The sequence below is a fragment of the Humulus lupulus genome, chromosome 6, assembly GCF_963169125.1.
Source record: "Humulus lupulus chromosome 6, drHumLupu1.1, whole genome shotgun sequence".
Lineage (NCBI taxonomy): Eukaryota > Viridiplantae > Streptophyta > Magnoliopsida > Rosales > Cannabaceae > Humulus > Humulus lupulus.
The window spans coordinates 223577608-223593078 of record NC_084798.1 but is presented as its reverse complement, the minus strand read 5'-3'; the positions used below and the strand labels follow the sequence as shown (position 1 = coordinate 223593078).

At 29.1% G+C, this 15471-nt stretch overlaps 1 protein-coding gene across 2 annotated transcripts; it reads right to left on the bottom strand.

Annotated features, from left to right (window-relative positions):
• Positions 1-1481: 1481 nt before the first annotated feature.
• On the bottom strand, positions 1482-10343 carry LOC133783569 (wall-associated receptor kinase-like 10). 2 transcript variants are annotated; one of them, XM_062223225.1, is made up of 6 exons: positions 10254-10329; positions 10010-10056; positions 9066-9131; positions 7916-8870; positions 5162-5269; positions 1482-2870 (listed from the first exon to the last, which is right to left on the bottom strand). In XM_062223225.1, exons 4-6 carry the CDS (start codon positions 8820-8822, stop codon positions 1684-1686), a joined length of 2202 nt encoding a protein of 733 aa, XP_062079209.1. In that variant the 5' UTR covers positions 8823-8870; positions 9066-9131; positions 10010-10056; positions 10254-10329; the 3' UTR covers positions 1482-1683. The 2 variants fall into 2 exon arrangements, with proteins under 2 accessions (XP_062079209.1, XP_062079208.1); XM_062223224.1 differs by lacking the exon at positions 10010-10056 and having other exon boundaries at positions 10254-10343.
• Between the last annotated feature and the right edge of the window lie 5128 nt (positions 10344-15471).

The following is a 15471-nucleotide window of genomic DNA, read 5'->3' as shown; positions in this document are numbered from 1 at the left end:
AAAGATTGTCTAACCTCTTAACTTATTTCCATGAGTTTACATTACATAATACATATTTGTACGTTTTTGTGTAATAAGTACGTGCATATGCTTTCATAAAATTCAATATCTAAAATCAATAATTACATAATATATTGTCAAAATAATAATAAATTAAATATTCTATAGGCATACAATATCCCTTATCCAACCAAAGCAATTTATTTATTCATTTAGTCCTTTAGTTATATATAAATAAAAAAATGATCATGTATTTAGAAATTGAAATATATTTAAAAAATGAAAACTTTAAAATATTATATTTTTCTAATAAATATACTTTTTTTCATTAGGTAAAAATCAAAATTATTTTTAAAAATATTAATTAAAAACTATAAATATAAACCACTAATCATTGATCTTAATTTAATAATTAATATTAAAATAATTATCTTTCTATATAGTTAATAATAGTTACACCCAAATATATATATATACCAGTTAATTTAAAAAATATTAGTGGTGGATTGAGGAATACCTTGACACCCGTCCTGAATGTACGCACTCCCTCGAAATCCATATCTACAGCGACAGCTGTATATCCTATCTAGAGAGGAATTTAAAGTACCATTATAGCTGCTGCAGTTGAAGTTGCTAGATCTGGATCTGGTTGGGATAACATGTGTTTTAAATATGTCGAAATACGTAACATTAAGGGACCAAGTTAGTAGGACAGGAACATAATAATCCAGATGATGGGATGTTTTGTATTTATCAATTTCATTAGGATCTATCAGGAACGCATATTTGCAATATTCGTTATCACGAGTCGTACTAGAATCATTATCCATAGAGATTTTGAAGCTGTCACCTGTACCCGTAGAGAAAAAAGAACGACAACATTTAACGCCATCGCAATTACTAAAATCAATATTATTACTGCTATTGGATGATGATGATGATGATGATGAGCATGTGGAACTGCTGCTACTGCACCCTTTTTGGTAGACCTCCTTACCATTCCTCATTTCGTACTTGGCAACAAGACTATACGCCGCTAATAATAGTAATTACCCGCCGCTAATAGTAATTATAAAATTCCCGGGCTTTTTTATTACGTCAATTGGCGGTGGACTATACGCCGCTAATAATCGTATGTCCGCCGCTAATAGTCTATCCAATAGCGGCAGACTGAGCTTGCCGCTAATGCCCACGCCGCAAATGCCTATAATTGTTGTAGTGACTCCACATTGATTTTTCTTTTAAAAAATAAATTATATATTTAGACGAAAAAATATATTAAGAATAAATAAATGTTGTGTTTCGTACCAGAAGAGATCGAGTATTGATAAGGAGATTGAAATGTATATTTGTGTGAATATGATGTTCACCATCATTCTCACCTACTTGTAAGGATAATATTTATGGAGATAATATTTATTAGATAGTGGGCAATAAAAATCCGTAAAAAGGACTAATTGGAAAAATAAAAAGGCCAAAACAATACAAAAACACGAATACTACTATATTATATTACATAGTAAAAGTACCAAGCATTGAATGCTTATACAACCAGATGAAACCAAAGTTAACAATATTATCCAATAAAGTAAACCACAATGTATAATTGATCTCTAAATTCGAGATAGAAAAAAATAAGTGAAGAGTTCTACGTACAAAAAGGATATTACTATTTGTTCACCCTTACAACAATGGTAATTCTTGATGCAACGAGAAGCTAGTAGCAGCACTATCAAAAGTTAACCCTATTGACGATGTGGAAACATTCCAAGAGTAGTCTGCAATTTCAGGTTGTGCATATGCTAAATCTTCATAATTATGTTGAATACCATTGGAATCTTTATTATCAATGCCTTGAATCCTCTCTAGCTCCTTTGCTACTTCTTTCATGGTAGGTCGATTCCTTCCATTCAAATGTAAGCATCTCTTTGCAAGATCAACAACAATTAAGATCTCTTCTTTTGGCGCATCTTTGAGAACTTGACCATCAAGAATGTCGAACAAACTACTGCTCTTTTCCTCCATTGTCATCATGAAATATGTTGCCAAACTTCTTCCTTCCTCCTCTGACCTTGTTGCAGATATTGCTTTTTGTCCGGTCAAGAGCTCGACAAGAACCACTCCAAAACTATAAACATCACTCTTATCTGTGAATTGGTTAGACTGAAAGTATTCTGGATCTAGATAGCCAAATGTGCCATAAACTAAAGTGGTCAGGTGAGTTTGCTCTAAGGAGATAGTTCTTGATGTACCAAAGTCTGCAACTTTTGCTGTGAGTTTTTCATCAAGGAGTATGTTCGTAGACTTGACATCTCGATGATAAATTGGAAAAGAAGCTGCTGAGTGTAAGTATGAAAGAGCTCCTGCAACTTCAGTTGCAATTCGTAATCTCATGTTCCATGTGAAAGGAAACTCTGCATTTTTGTCATGAATATACTCAGAAAGTGTTCCGTTTGGGATGAATTCATAAACTAGAAGTGGAACATCTGTCTCCAGACAACATCCCAATAGCCTGACAACATTTCTATGTTTGATTTGTGTAAGAATGACAACTTCATTGATGAATTCAGAGAGTTTGGCTTCATCAATTATTTTAGACTTCTTTACAGCAACAATCTTTCCATCTTTCAACATTCCTTTGTACACAGTGCCTTGGCCTCCTTGCCCAAAAACTCTGTCTATATTGAAATTATCAGTTGCCTTCTCTAACTCTTTTGACTTGAACAACTTCGTTTGCTCGACATTGTTTTCACTTGAGTGTATCTGTTGTTCCAACAAAAGGCCACCATTTCGTTTGAAAAATGCTTTCTTGCGTTTAATTTCTTTTCTTTTCTTTATGAATATGTATAGTATCCATGTACTCCCCACACCTGTTTATCATGTATGAATAAATAAACATAATCATTCATTTATAGAAATATGGAATTTTTTAAAAACTTATTCTTAATTAGTTAGTAATTTTAAATAAGCATAAATTGAACTGATTTTTTAATATTATTATTTCTCTTCTTCTAAACTTTAATTTTTTGATATAAGTTTTATAATATATAAATTGAAATTTATCAAACATTTGATTTTTTTCTTTCTGTTTTGGTTTCTAGGCTAGATAATGAAATATACTATTATTCATTTGATAAAAATATTGTTTAAAATACAATGCAAAATAATTTTTTGTGTTTTTCTTAAATTACAATGCAAACTAACGGAGATCAATAGGAAGAGTGACGGAATTACTATTATACTAATTTCTGGTATTTTTCTCGCTGAAAAAAAAAAGATTGAGTCTATGATGCGTACAAACCTCAAACTTTAGGGTAGTTTGGTGACAAAATAGCCTCAATTTATTAAATTAAAATTTGTGATAGATTTAAAATATATTTATAAATTTTTATTAAAAATATGATTAATTAAAATATATGGATATTGGTGGTAAAAATACATAATTTCTCAACACGATTACAGTTAAATTCCTAAGTTTTTTTCTTTTGCATCAAAAATACTTCCTGTTACACTTTTTTGGTAATCGTAGGTACCTAACAGTTAAGATGTAATTATTTCTTTTGGAAATGTGCTATAATTCAAATATTAATAAAAAAATTAAAATATAATATTATGAAGCTCTTATACTCACAAAAATTGTTGTGAGTAAAAGCATAAGATTTTTTGTAAAAATGAGAGAGTAGGTGGATAGATGAGTTCTATTAGTAGAATAGTTATCCCAGTTATATTATTTTATTATTTAATTTGTATATCTCTTCTATATAATAAATGTGTAGATAAATGAAATTCTTGGTTTTAACAGTTTTTATTTTGTTAATGTTAACTTTAACAAAATATTATTATATTTAATAGAATATTCTTATATTTAACGGTAGTTTGTAAACACTTAAATTTAAATAAAATAAAATAAATAATTGAAAAAAATTAAATTAGGATATTTTTTAGATATTTTGTAATGATAATTATTTAAAAATAATAAATAATTAAACAAATTAAAATAAGATATTATACAATGATAATTATTTTAAAATAATAAATAATTAAACAAATTAAAACATGATATTTTTGAGATATTTTATAATGATAATTATTTAAAAGTAATAAAATCATATGTTTTATAACTTAAATAAAATTTAATTAAACTTAAACTTACTTGTTAGAATAATATCATATTAAGAATATAATATAATTTACTATGAATTAGCAACAAATTAATTTTTTTTTAAAATAGCAAGAAAATTAAATTTAAAATCTACACATAATATTTAATATTACATTAAACATATAATATAATCTCTTGTTGTCACTCCTAAATATAAAAACTAGAACAAACATAAATTTAGACAAAAATAAATAAATTATTTAATTAAAATAGAATATTTATTTCAAAATTTATATGATATTAATATAAATTTAATAAAAATAATTAATAAATTTTATAAATAAAACTAAGCAAACATGCAGACTGCACGTTGCTTGTATCTAGTATATATATATGTGTAATGTTTAAATTTTGTTCCATTATATATTTATTATTATTGATTTTTATTTTTGGTGGAATGAATTCCTAGATGCACTATTGTTATGTATTTTTACTATGTTTTACATTAATTAACCACTACAAAATATTATTTTATGATGAATAGATAATCACACATACACACAAAGAAAATTATATATATATATATATATATTATATATATATATGACAATTTTTTTTATTGGGGCTTTACTTTAAGCCCTATCAGTAGGTCTCTCAGTGTTTCTCGACCCGTGAACAGTTTTCGGCGCGACTTTTTTTTATGACCGTGTATATTGTAGCTATTTAGAGCATCCTGCAAATTTTCAGAAAATTTCGAATAATTTACAATACCGAAAACTAGGTTCAAACATGTTGTTTTCCACGCGTATAAACAAAATTAGTCACGTGTGTAACATGTTTGAACCTAGTTTTCGGTACTTTAAACTATTAAGAATTTTCTGAAAATTTGCAGGATGCTCTAAACAGTTACAATATATATGGTCATAAAAAAAAATCGCGCCGAAAACTGTTCATGGGTCGAGAACGCTGAGAACTCCACCGGTAGGGCTTAAAGTAAATCCGCTGTAGAAGAATTCTCATATATATATATATATATATGCATTAGATATAAAGACATACCTATAAAGATGGTCTTGCGTTTATAACTACAGTGATAGCCCCCGACAGTGTTCACGCAAGTAGAGCCTCCAGGGCACAACACTGTTCCCTCAATGCATTCATTAATATCTGATAATTAAATAGCACATAATTTTTTTAGTTAATATAAACTTTATTATTTATTTATTTATTATCATATATATATTATAAAAAAAAGATTACTGTAACTATAATAATAAGTCCTAACTAATTGCATTTATGAACAACCTTTATATACAATTTGTGTCTTTTCTTTTTCTTTCTTTTTCATTTTTCTTCCCGAGTACTTCTTCTTCTTCTTCTACTACTTTTTGTCTCTACAACAACCCACGTCGGGGTACCACAAAGCCATTGCTGGAGTTCCATTTTGCCGCCACGCGCCGAAGCTGAAGCACCAGTGGCCGGTGACAACCCCATCCGCAAAACCTCAGGGCCATTGGAGTTACGACGCACACGAACGGAGCAATCAAAGTTTCGTCATCAAAACTTTGACCGCGCTTTCCGGTGAACCCAGACCTCCGTTCGGTGAGTGGGTGGCACCATTGGAACCAGTGTGAAGGGAGGAACGTCACCCACTAAGTCATTTTGGTCAACTCGTTATTTTTCTCCGGCGAGATTTTGGGTATCTCTGTCCCTTTGGAAGCATTTTCCGGCGAAACCAAAGGTCATTTGGGCAAAGGAGTTGTGCATCCGTGATGTACTACTCAAGAGGATCGTTTTGATATATGCCATGCATATATTCATCGACGTTTCCGGTATCGCTATCAACCGCTAGAGTGCACCGCTTGGGTGAGGTTCCGGAACTTGAAATTTTAAATATGGTCATATTATATGTCGTTGGACACGATTTTGAATAAGGAATGCAATAATGATAATCATTTGCTCATTTGATACACGTACGCAAAACGTGATATATAAATCGAATTAAATCACTCTAGGATAATCGTTAAGCTTGGGAGTGTCGCTTTGGGCTCGGATTGAAAATTCTTAAGAGTTAGGGACTCAACTTGACCATTGGACTTGTTTTACTCGTATTGAATTGCATTAAACATATTCTAATTTTGATATTTATAAAATGTTTGAAAAATAGAAAACTTAATCTGCATGTTTTCTGTTCTGTTCTGAGGGCACTGAGTGTCAAATATATTCTTTTGTTCACTTAATTATGCAGGTTATGATTTTTGGGTTTTATTCAAATGCAGCTGTTATGCTGCCCAATTTTCTAAAATAAAAAGGGAATATGTTTCTTTCTTTTCATGTTTACCTGCATTTGGTTATACCAATGAGATCCATAGTAATCATGATTTGTGCATGTTGTTGTTTCATGACCTAGTCTCTGTATCATCATAGGTAGATCAGGTGTCCACTCACCTGTAGGTGTAAAGACCTAGCATCTGTATACAGGAAGTGTTATGAGTCTCCTCCTTATGGTGGTTATGAGGTCCGGCTACCCGGTTTAGGATGTTGGTTTTTCTATGGTGGGTAATGGGAACTAGGGATCTAGGGGATAGTGTGATGTGCACTTGTAGCTATGCTCTTATTTGTGGTTTCTCTCTATTTTGGTTTATACATGATGATGTATGTTTTGTTTTGAAAAGCTAACCATGCAGGGGTTTTTATTAAACGTTTGAGTCCTATGTTATTAGTTGCTTTCCTACTGGGCTTTATAAGCTCACCCCCTATATCTCTCCCATTCCAGGATCCTAGTGACACAATTGTGGATAAGATGAATTATCGATGGAGCCAATGTGTTTAGCCTATTTCTATTTTGTGTCATTGTCTTATCTTTTGAGCATTATTTATGTATTCGACTTCGAATCTAATGATCGGTATATCTGAATGATCTATGAAATAGTTAGGGATAAGGAATGGTGGATGCTAAGTATTATTTTGGGTGTTTATGACTTATTAAATTTAACTATTTGGTGATTACATAATTGTAGGAATATTATTGTTTTATTTATAATGATAAATGGTCATACTTTTATCACTAATATTTTTATACATAATTATAGGAGTTATTTTATTATTTTAACTTATAATTATAGTACGATTTATTATAAATTAAATGATAATTTATAAAGACTATTTTCCAACGAGGGTCAAAGTTTGACCTTTGACCATCCAAGTTATGGATATTACAAATCTGCTAAGGCCTACCGCTCGGGACGTGACAAGATATCAACTTACTACATATTAACACGTTCAAAACCAACTAAAAAACAATAATTGGAAGTCAACTCAGTGCATACCAACACGTTTAAAAAAAAATTGAAATATATCTGAAAAAAAAAAACTAAGCATCAATTAGATATCAACACAATAATAAAACAATTACAAATAAACTTAAACAATTAAAAAAAACAACACGAAAACAACTCTACATAAACCTGGACAACTATAAAATAACACAAAAGAAGAATAAAAGAGGCAAAACGGTAATAAATGTAAAAATTTCCGTAAAATTGAAAGAATAAAAAAATTTGTCAGTCAGTATTCAAGTGTATTATATAAATAAAAATAATTAAAGTATATTTTCTCCACATTTATTAGAACATCTTTAAAAATAAAGAGTAACAACTTATTTAATTTTAGAATTAAAGAGAATGGAGCATATGCAAAGCAAAACATAAATTAAAAAAAATCTAATTATTTACATAACTAACAAAAACATCCAAGAATATATATATATATATGAATTAATTTAAATAATATTAGCGGTGGATTTTGGTTTACCTTGACACCCGTCCTGAATGGACGCACTCCCTCGAAATCCGTGATGGCAGACACATCTGGATATCCGATCTAGAGAGGAATTTAAAGCAACACCATCATAGTTGTCGCATTCGAAGCTGCTAGATGTGGTTGGCATAACATGTGTTTTAAATATGTCGAAATACTTACTGTTAATGTTCCAACTTAGTCGGACAGGAACATAATAATCCAGATCATCATCATCATGGGATGTTTTGTAGTTAGGATCAATCACGAACGCATATTTGCAATATTCGTTATCATGATTTGTTGCAAGAGTCGTACTAGAATCATTATCCATAGAGATTTTGAAGTTGTCACCACCTTTGAAAGAAGTACGACAACATTTAATGCCATCGTCGCAATTACTAAAATCAATATTATTACTACTACTGAATGATGATGAGCAGGTGGAGCTGCTGCTTGTGCACCCATTTTGGTAGACCTCCTTACCACTCCTTATTTCCAACTTGGCAAAAGCACCACAACTTATTGCAATGAACTGATTGTAAAAAGAATAGTAGAAGGGGCTTCCTGTTAAATTTGCTGATCTTTTGCTTGTCTTATTTGCACAGTTGAAGAAACTGATGGGGCTTCTCACCTGAACCCGTTTGTCATATAACGAAATGTTAAGTACCTGTAGTTGAGTTTGATCGAGGAAAGGCGTAGTAGAGTTGCGGCAGGAGATTTCGAACCATTTGTTAAGAAAACAATTGTTGGATGATGATGACCCAATTCCGAAAGGGAATGGAATAGTTACATCTCCACACTTTTCTGGACAACCAGGTTTCGCAACTATAGCTAGTACTGTTGACGATCTTGCCATTAACAACGATCCAATAATTATGATAACAGACAAGTAGTAGTTCAGCATAGTAGTTACTACCATTTTCTTCTTTCTTCTTTATTAATGATCACTTTGACGTACGTCTCGTATCTAAAAAATAAACACAGTAAGAAATTTATCTAAAAGAGGTGATGTCTTTTTTTTTTTTAAACAGTCGAGATATGTATGAAATATTACTTTTCCCAGGAATATATTACTAAATAAAAACTATATATTGAGAAGAGGGCAGATAACAAGAAAAAGAAACCAATGAATTAATAAAAGAGGATATGTTGTGATACGTACTTGCTAGAAGGGAGTGTTTGTGATATTATTTCCACCAGAGAGATGAGAAAGTTGGAAATGTTATTTCTGTGAATAAGGGATTTATGTGACATTAGTGAGAATATATAATATTCCAAAGAAATGTGAAATTCAATTTTATAAAATAAAAAAGAAATAAGCATATAAAGAAAATTCGAGGAAACATCCACAGTTGAAAAGTCTTTACTGAACCAAACATTTTCCCGACTTATTAATTGCATTAGATGTCTAGTCATTCATAAATTTATGCATTTGTCGGCAGACACTATGATATTCAAACATAAAGTAGTACTTGAATCATGGCCTACCTATTTAATTTGAACATATTAAATAGAAGTAATAATACGATGATACAAAATTTATTACTAAACACTATACGTAACAGTTTAGCTTAACTAATTATATTTATTAAAATTATGATTTACTATTTTAAAAAACAGTAACACGTCACTACGTATAATATTTAGGTACATATTTTTAGTGCACGTATCATTACTCATTAAAAGTATGATTGATTAAAATATATGAATATTGACAGTAAAAATATATATTTTCTTAACACAATGACAGTTAAATTCCTAAGTTTTTTTCTTTTGCATCAAAAATACGTCTTGTTATGCTTTTTCAGTAATCGTAGGTACCTAGCAGTTAAGATGTGATTATTTCTTTTGGAAATGTGCTATAATTTATTAAGAATTGATAAATTTAAAAGATATTTTCACTTCTAGGTATATTCAAATATTAATAAAAAAAATTAAAATATAATATAATTTACTCACAAAATTTGTTGCGAGTAAAAGTATCAGATTCTTTGTAAAAATAAGAGTAGGTTTCGCAACTATAGCTAGTACTGTTGACGATCTTGCCATTAACAACGATCCAATAATTATGATAACAAACAAATAGTTCAGCATAGTAGTCACTACCATTTTCTTCTTTCTTTATTAATGATCACTTTGCCATAGTCTCGTATCTAAAAAAATAAAAACAGTAAGAAATTTATCTAAAAGAGGTGATGTCTTATTTTTTTTTTAAACAGTCGAGATATGTATGAAATATTACTTTTCCCAGGAATATACTACTAAATAAAAACTATATATTGAGAAGAGGGTAGATAACAAGAAAAAGAAACCAATGAATTAATAAAAGAGGATATGTTGTGATACGTACTTGCTAGAAGGGAGTGTTTGTGATATTATTTCCACCAGAGAGAGAGATATGAGAAAGTTGGAAATGTTATTTCTGTGAATAAGGAATTTATGTGACATTAGTGAGAATATATAATATTCCAAAGAAATGTGAAATTCAATTTTATAAAATAAAAAAAGAAATAAGCATATAAAGAAAACTCGAGGAAACATCCACAGTTGAATAGTCTTTACTTATTAATTGCATTAGATGTCTAGTCATTCATAAATTTATTCATTTGTCGGCAGACACTATGATATTCAAACATAAAGTAGTACTTGAATCATGGCCTACCTATTTAATTTGAACATATTAAATAGAAGTAATAATACGTTGATATAAATTTATACCTAAACACTATACACAGTAACGTAACAGTTTAGCTTAACTAATCACATTTATTAAAATTATGATTTACTCTTTTAAAAATCAGTGACACGTCACTACGTATAATATTTGGATACATATTTCTAGTGCACGTATCATTACTCATTAAAAATATGATTGATTAAAATATATGAATATTGACGGTAAAAATATATATTTTCTTAACACGGTGACAGTTAAATTCCTAAGTTTTTTTCTTTTGCATCAAATATACGTCTTGTTATGCTTTTTTAGTAATCGTAGGTAACTAGCAGTTAAGATGTGATTATTTCTTTTGGAAATGTGCTATAATTTATTAAGAATTGATAAATTTAAAAGATATTTTCACTATATTCAAATATTAATAAAAAAAATTAAAATATAATATAATTTACTCACAAAATTTGTTGAGAGTAAAAGTATAGATTCTTTGTAAAAATAAGAGTAGGTGGATAGATGAGTTCTAATAGTAGAATAGTTATCCCAATTACATTATTTTATTATTTAATTTGTATATATATATATAGGAAACGATTATAATACATCACTTTTTTTTGCAACACTGGTGCATCTTTTTATTATTTTCGGCATCTGGATAGATATAATCTCAAATTTTTTTATATGACGGTACACATTGTATGTATTTAGAATATCCTGCAAATTTTCAAGAAATTCTGAATAGTTTACGAAGCCGAAAACAGAGTTCAAACTGTCAAATTTTACACGCGTACACAAAAAAAAAAGACACACGTGCAACAGACAGTTTAGACCCTGTTTCGGTACTATAATTTATTCATAATTTCTTGAAAATTTGTAGGATGTTCTAGATAGCTATACACTACAAGAAAAATAGTTTTTAGAGGCGGAAATATTACCGGCGGACTAAATCCACCGGTAATGTGCAGTATATATAGCGGCGGAGTACTGGGTCCACCGCTAATAATGAGGAAATCAAAATAAAAAATGAATTTTTTATTAGCAGCGGATTTGCGCATTATTAGCGGCGGATTATCCGCCGCTAATACAAATGCTGGGAGACCGGTTTTAAAATTAATACCGGCGGGATAATGGATATAGCGGCGGGACCCGCCAGCGGGGTATGGTGATACCGGTGGGACCCGCCGGTGACGTTGAATTACCGGCGGACCCGCCGTTGATGTTTTATTACCGGCGGAGACCCGCCGGTAATAATAGTATATAATATCTAATAACATTTTTCCCCAGCCCATTCGTCTCCCTCACCCGTTTTCTCTCCCTCCCGACTGCCATTTTCACCCGTTTCAAGTTGATGAAAACCAATGGTTGATGAGTGATCCACATACTTCACACGTCGGAATCACGTACTGGCTCCAAAATCTCTCACTTTCTCGTTCACGCACTCTATTTCAGGTATAAATCCATCTTTTTTTTTCTTTTCAAAATAATGTCGAACAGTTAAACATTTGTATTGAGTATTATACATGTTGATTCTAAATATTTGTACATTGTTGTGCGCTTTTGCTACATGTTCTGCTTTGCTTGCTTCTTTCTTGGAAATTTTTACATTTTTAAACAATAATATTGATCAATAATACTATTGTTCTATTCTATCCATTGATGTCTACTATTTGAACTTATATAGTAACCACTCTTTCGTACAGATTTGTGATTTTGGACTTGCAAAGTGGCTGCTCAAGCATTGGACTCATCACATCGTGACAAAATTTGAAGGCACCTTCGGGTTAGTAGACCTCATACTTCCTTCAGTTCTCGTCTTCCCTCAAAGATTTTGTCTAGCCTTAAAAGTTTTTGTATTTTGCAAACGCAGCTATCTTGCTCCTGAGTACTTACTCCATGGGATAGTAGATGAGAAAACAGATGTATTTGCCTATGGGGTGCTACTATTGGAATTAGTCAGTGGACGCCGAGCGCAAGATTATTCCAACCAGAGCCTTGTTCTTTGGGTATGCTATGTTGTACATGCTACTGGCTGCATATCTTTACATGCAATGGCAAGCTAAAAGGATGTCTGTTAATTGTCTTTCAATTTTGACCTTTTCAATATAATTTTTCTTTGTTTCAGGTGGCTTGTGACAACTTGGGTTGATTTTTACATAAACTTCGCTGTTTTATCGGTATGTTCTATATATATATTTGCTTAATTTTTGGAAAGTATGTCTGAAATTGATTGTATTTGTATTTTTATTTCTATGTTTATTTTGCTAAGCTTGATAATGACATGTATATATTAATGGATAAAATTTTGTAGGAAAATTTTCATTAATATCTTATAAAAAATTTTACAATTAATAATGATTAATTAAAAATTACTACATATCTTATAAAAATTTATTTTTTAATTTTTTAATTAGTTAAATAATAAAATTTTGATTCAACATTATTTAATTAAATAATTTAATTTAATAAGTCTTTAAAATTAATAATGATTAATTAAATAAATAATAAATTATTATAAGAAATTATTTTAATTTATTTATTAAATATTATTATCTAATATTAACTAATATTAAATTATTTGAATATAGAAATTGAAAATTTTATTTAATAAAAGTTTTTACAATTAATAATGATTAATTAAAAATTACTACATATCTTATAGTAATTTATTTTTTATTAAATAACATTATCTAATTGAATAATTTAATTTAATTTAATACAAATCTTAAAAATTAATAATGATTAATTAAATAGTTAATATTATTAATTATTTAATTTAATAGTTAATGTTATATAATTAATAATATTAACTATTATTAAATTATTTTAATATAGAAATTGAAAATTTTATAGTAATAAATTTTTTTACAATTAATAATAATTAATTAAAAATTACTACATATCTTATAGTAATTTATTTTTTATTAAATAACATTATCTAATTGAATAATTTAATACAAATCTTAAAAATTAATAATGATTAATTAAATAGTTAATATTATTAATTATTTAATTTAATAGTTAATGTTATATAATTAATAATATTAACTATTATTAAATTATTTTAATATAGAAATTGAAAATTTTATTTAATAAAAGTTTTTACAATTAATAATGATTAATTAAAAATTACTGCATATCTTATAATAATTTATTTTTTATTAAATAACATTATCTAATTGAATAATTTAATTTAATTTAATTTAATACAAATCTTAAAAATTAATAATGATTAATTAAATAGTTAATATTATTAATTATTTAATTTAATAGTTAATGTTATATAATTAATAATATTAACTATTATTAAATTATTTTAATATAGAAATTGAAATTTTTATTTAATAAAAGTTTTTACAATTAATAATGATTAATTAAAAATTACTGCATATCTTATAATAGTTTATTTTTTCTGTCCCAGTATGCTTGTGATTGATGGTTGTTGACTACAACCATCGATTATAGGGATATCGGCACAGAAATGATAAGTTTAAAGTATTAACAATAAAATAATGAATGAATTGTTTTTTTTAATTTGAATAACATTTTCTAATAAAACATCATAAAATAACATATGATATTAAAATATTAACTATTATTAAATTATTTTAATATAGAAATTAAAAAATTTATTTAATAAAAGTTTTTACAATTAATAATGATTAATTAAAATTACTACATATCTGATAATAATTTATTTTTTCTGTCCCGGTATGCTTGTGATTGATGGTTGTTTACTACAACTATCAACTACAGGAATATCGGCACAAAAATGATATGTTTAAAGTATTAACAATAAAATAATGAAATAACATAAAATAAATTTGAATAACATTATCTAATAAAACATCATAAAATAACATAAAATATTATAATATTGCATAAGATTTAAAAAATGATAACAAATTTTTTTGTTATCCATTCCTATTCACATTACAAAAACTCACAGACTCTTGTAACACTCTAGATGGCGATTGACAAGACTTGGACAACATTGAGAAATCGTGCTTGTCAAGAATATTGGAATGGTCTACAATCTTTTTTTAGGATGGCCTCGAAATATAAGGATTCTGATGGAAGAATTAGGTGTCCGTGTGTCAGATGCATAAATAATAGGCTTGAAATTTTACCTGTTGTCGAAGCACATGTATTCAATAGGGGGTTTTATCAAGGTTATGAGAGGTGGATTTATCATGGGGAAGCGGAACTAGATGATTTTGATGAAGTAGTTGATGATGATGAAGTTGACGAGATGATTCCCATAGTGGAGGACTTCCTCTTACCGACAACTGAGCAAGTAGACAATAGTGGCGCAAGTCAATTTTACGACGAGTTATTTGAGGAGATTGAAGCTGAGTTGTATCCTGGATGTGATTGGATTTCTTCCCTTAACTTCTTAGCTAAGCTATTACATTTGAAAGTTAGAGGGAAGATTCCTAACAACATATTCGATGAATTATTGAAGTTGTTAAAGATTTCCTTTCCGAAGGAAAATAAAATTCCATCAACGTACTACGAGGCTAAAAATAGATTGAAGAAATTAGGGTTGGGATACGAGTCGATTCATGTGTGCCAATATGATTGCTGTTTATTTTACAAAGAGGAATGTCCAGTTTGCGGAACTAGTCGATGGGTTACTTTTGAAAAAACTAAAGGAAAAAAGGTGCCGCATAAGGTGATGCGTTACTTTCCATTGACACCCCGGTTGAAAAGACTATACAGCTCAAGGCTTACAGCGAAGGACATGCTATGGCACCACACTGAGAAATCGAAAGATGATGGAGTGATGCGACACCCGGTGGATGGGACGGCGTGGAAGAACTTTGACGTCAATCATCCTGGTTTTGCAAGTGATCCTAGGAATGTCCGTTTAGGCTTAGCTGCTGATGGATTTAAT

Coding starts and splice junctions, on each gene's coding strand:
- LOC133783569 (XM_062223224.1), bottom strand. CDS start 8,822: ATGGTAGTAACTACTATGCTGAACTACTACTTGTCTGTTATCATAATT. Junction 5,270..7,915: donor CATTCAGGACGGGTGTCAAG/GTAAACCAAAAT, acceptor TTTAATTATCAG/ATATTAATGAATGCATTGAG. Junction 2,871..5,161: donor ACGCAAGACCATCTTTATAG/GTATGTCTTTAT, acceptor CATGATAAACAG/GTGTGGGGAGTACATGGATA.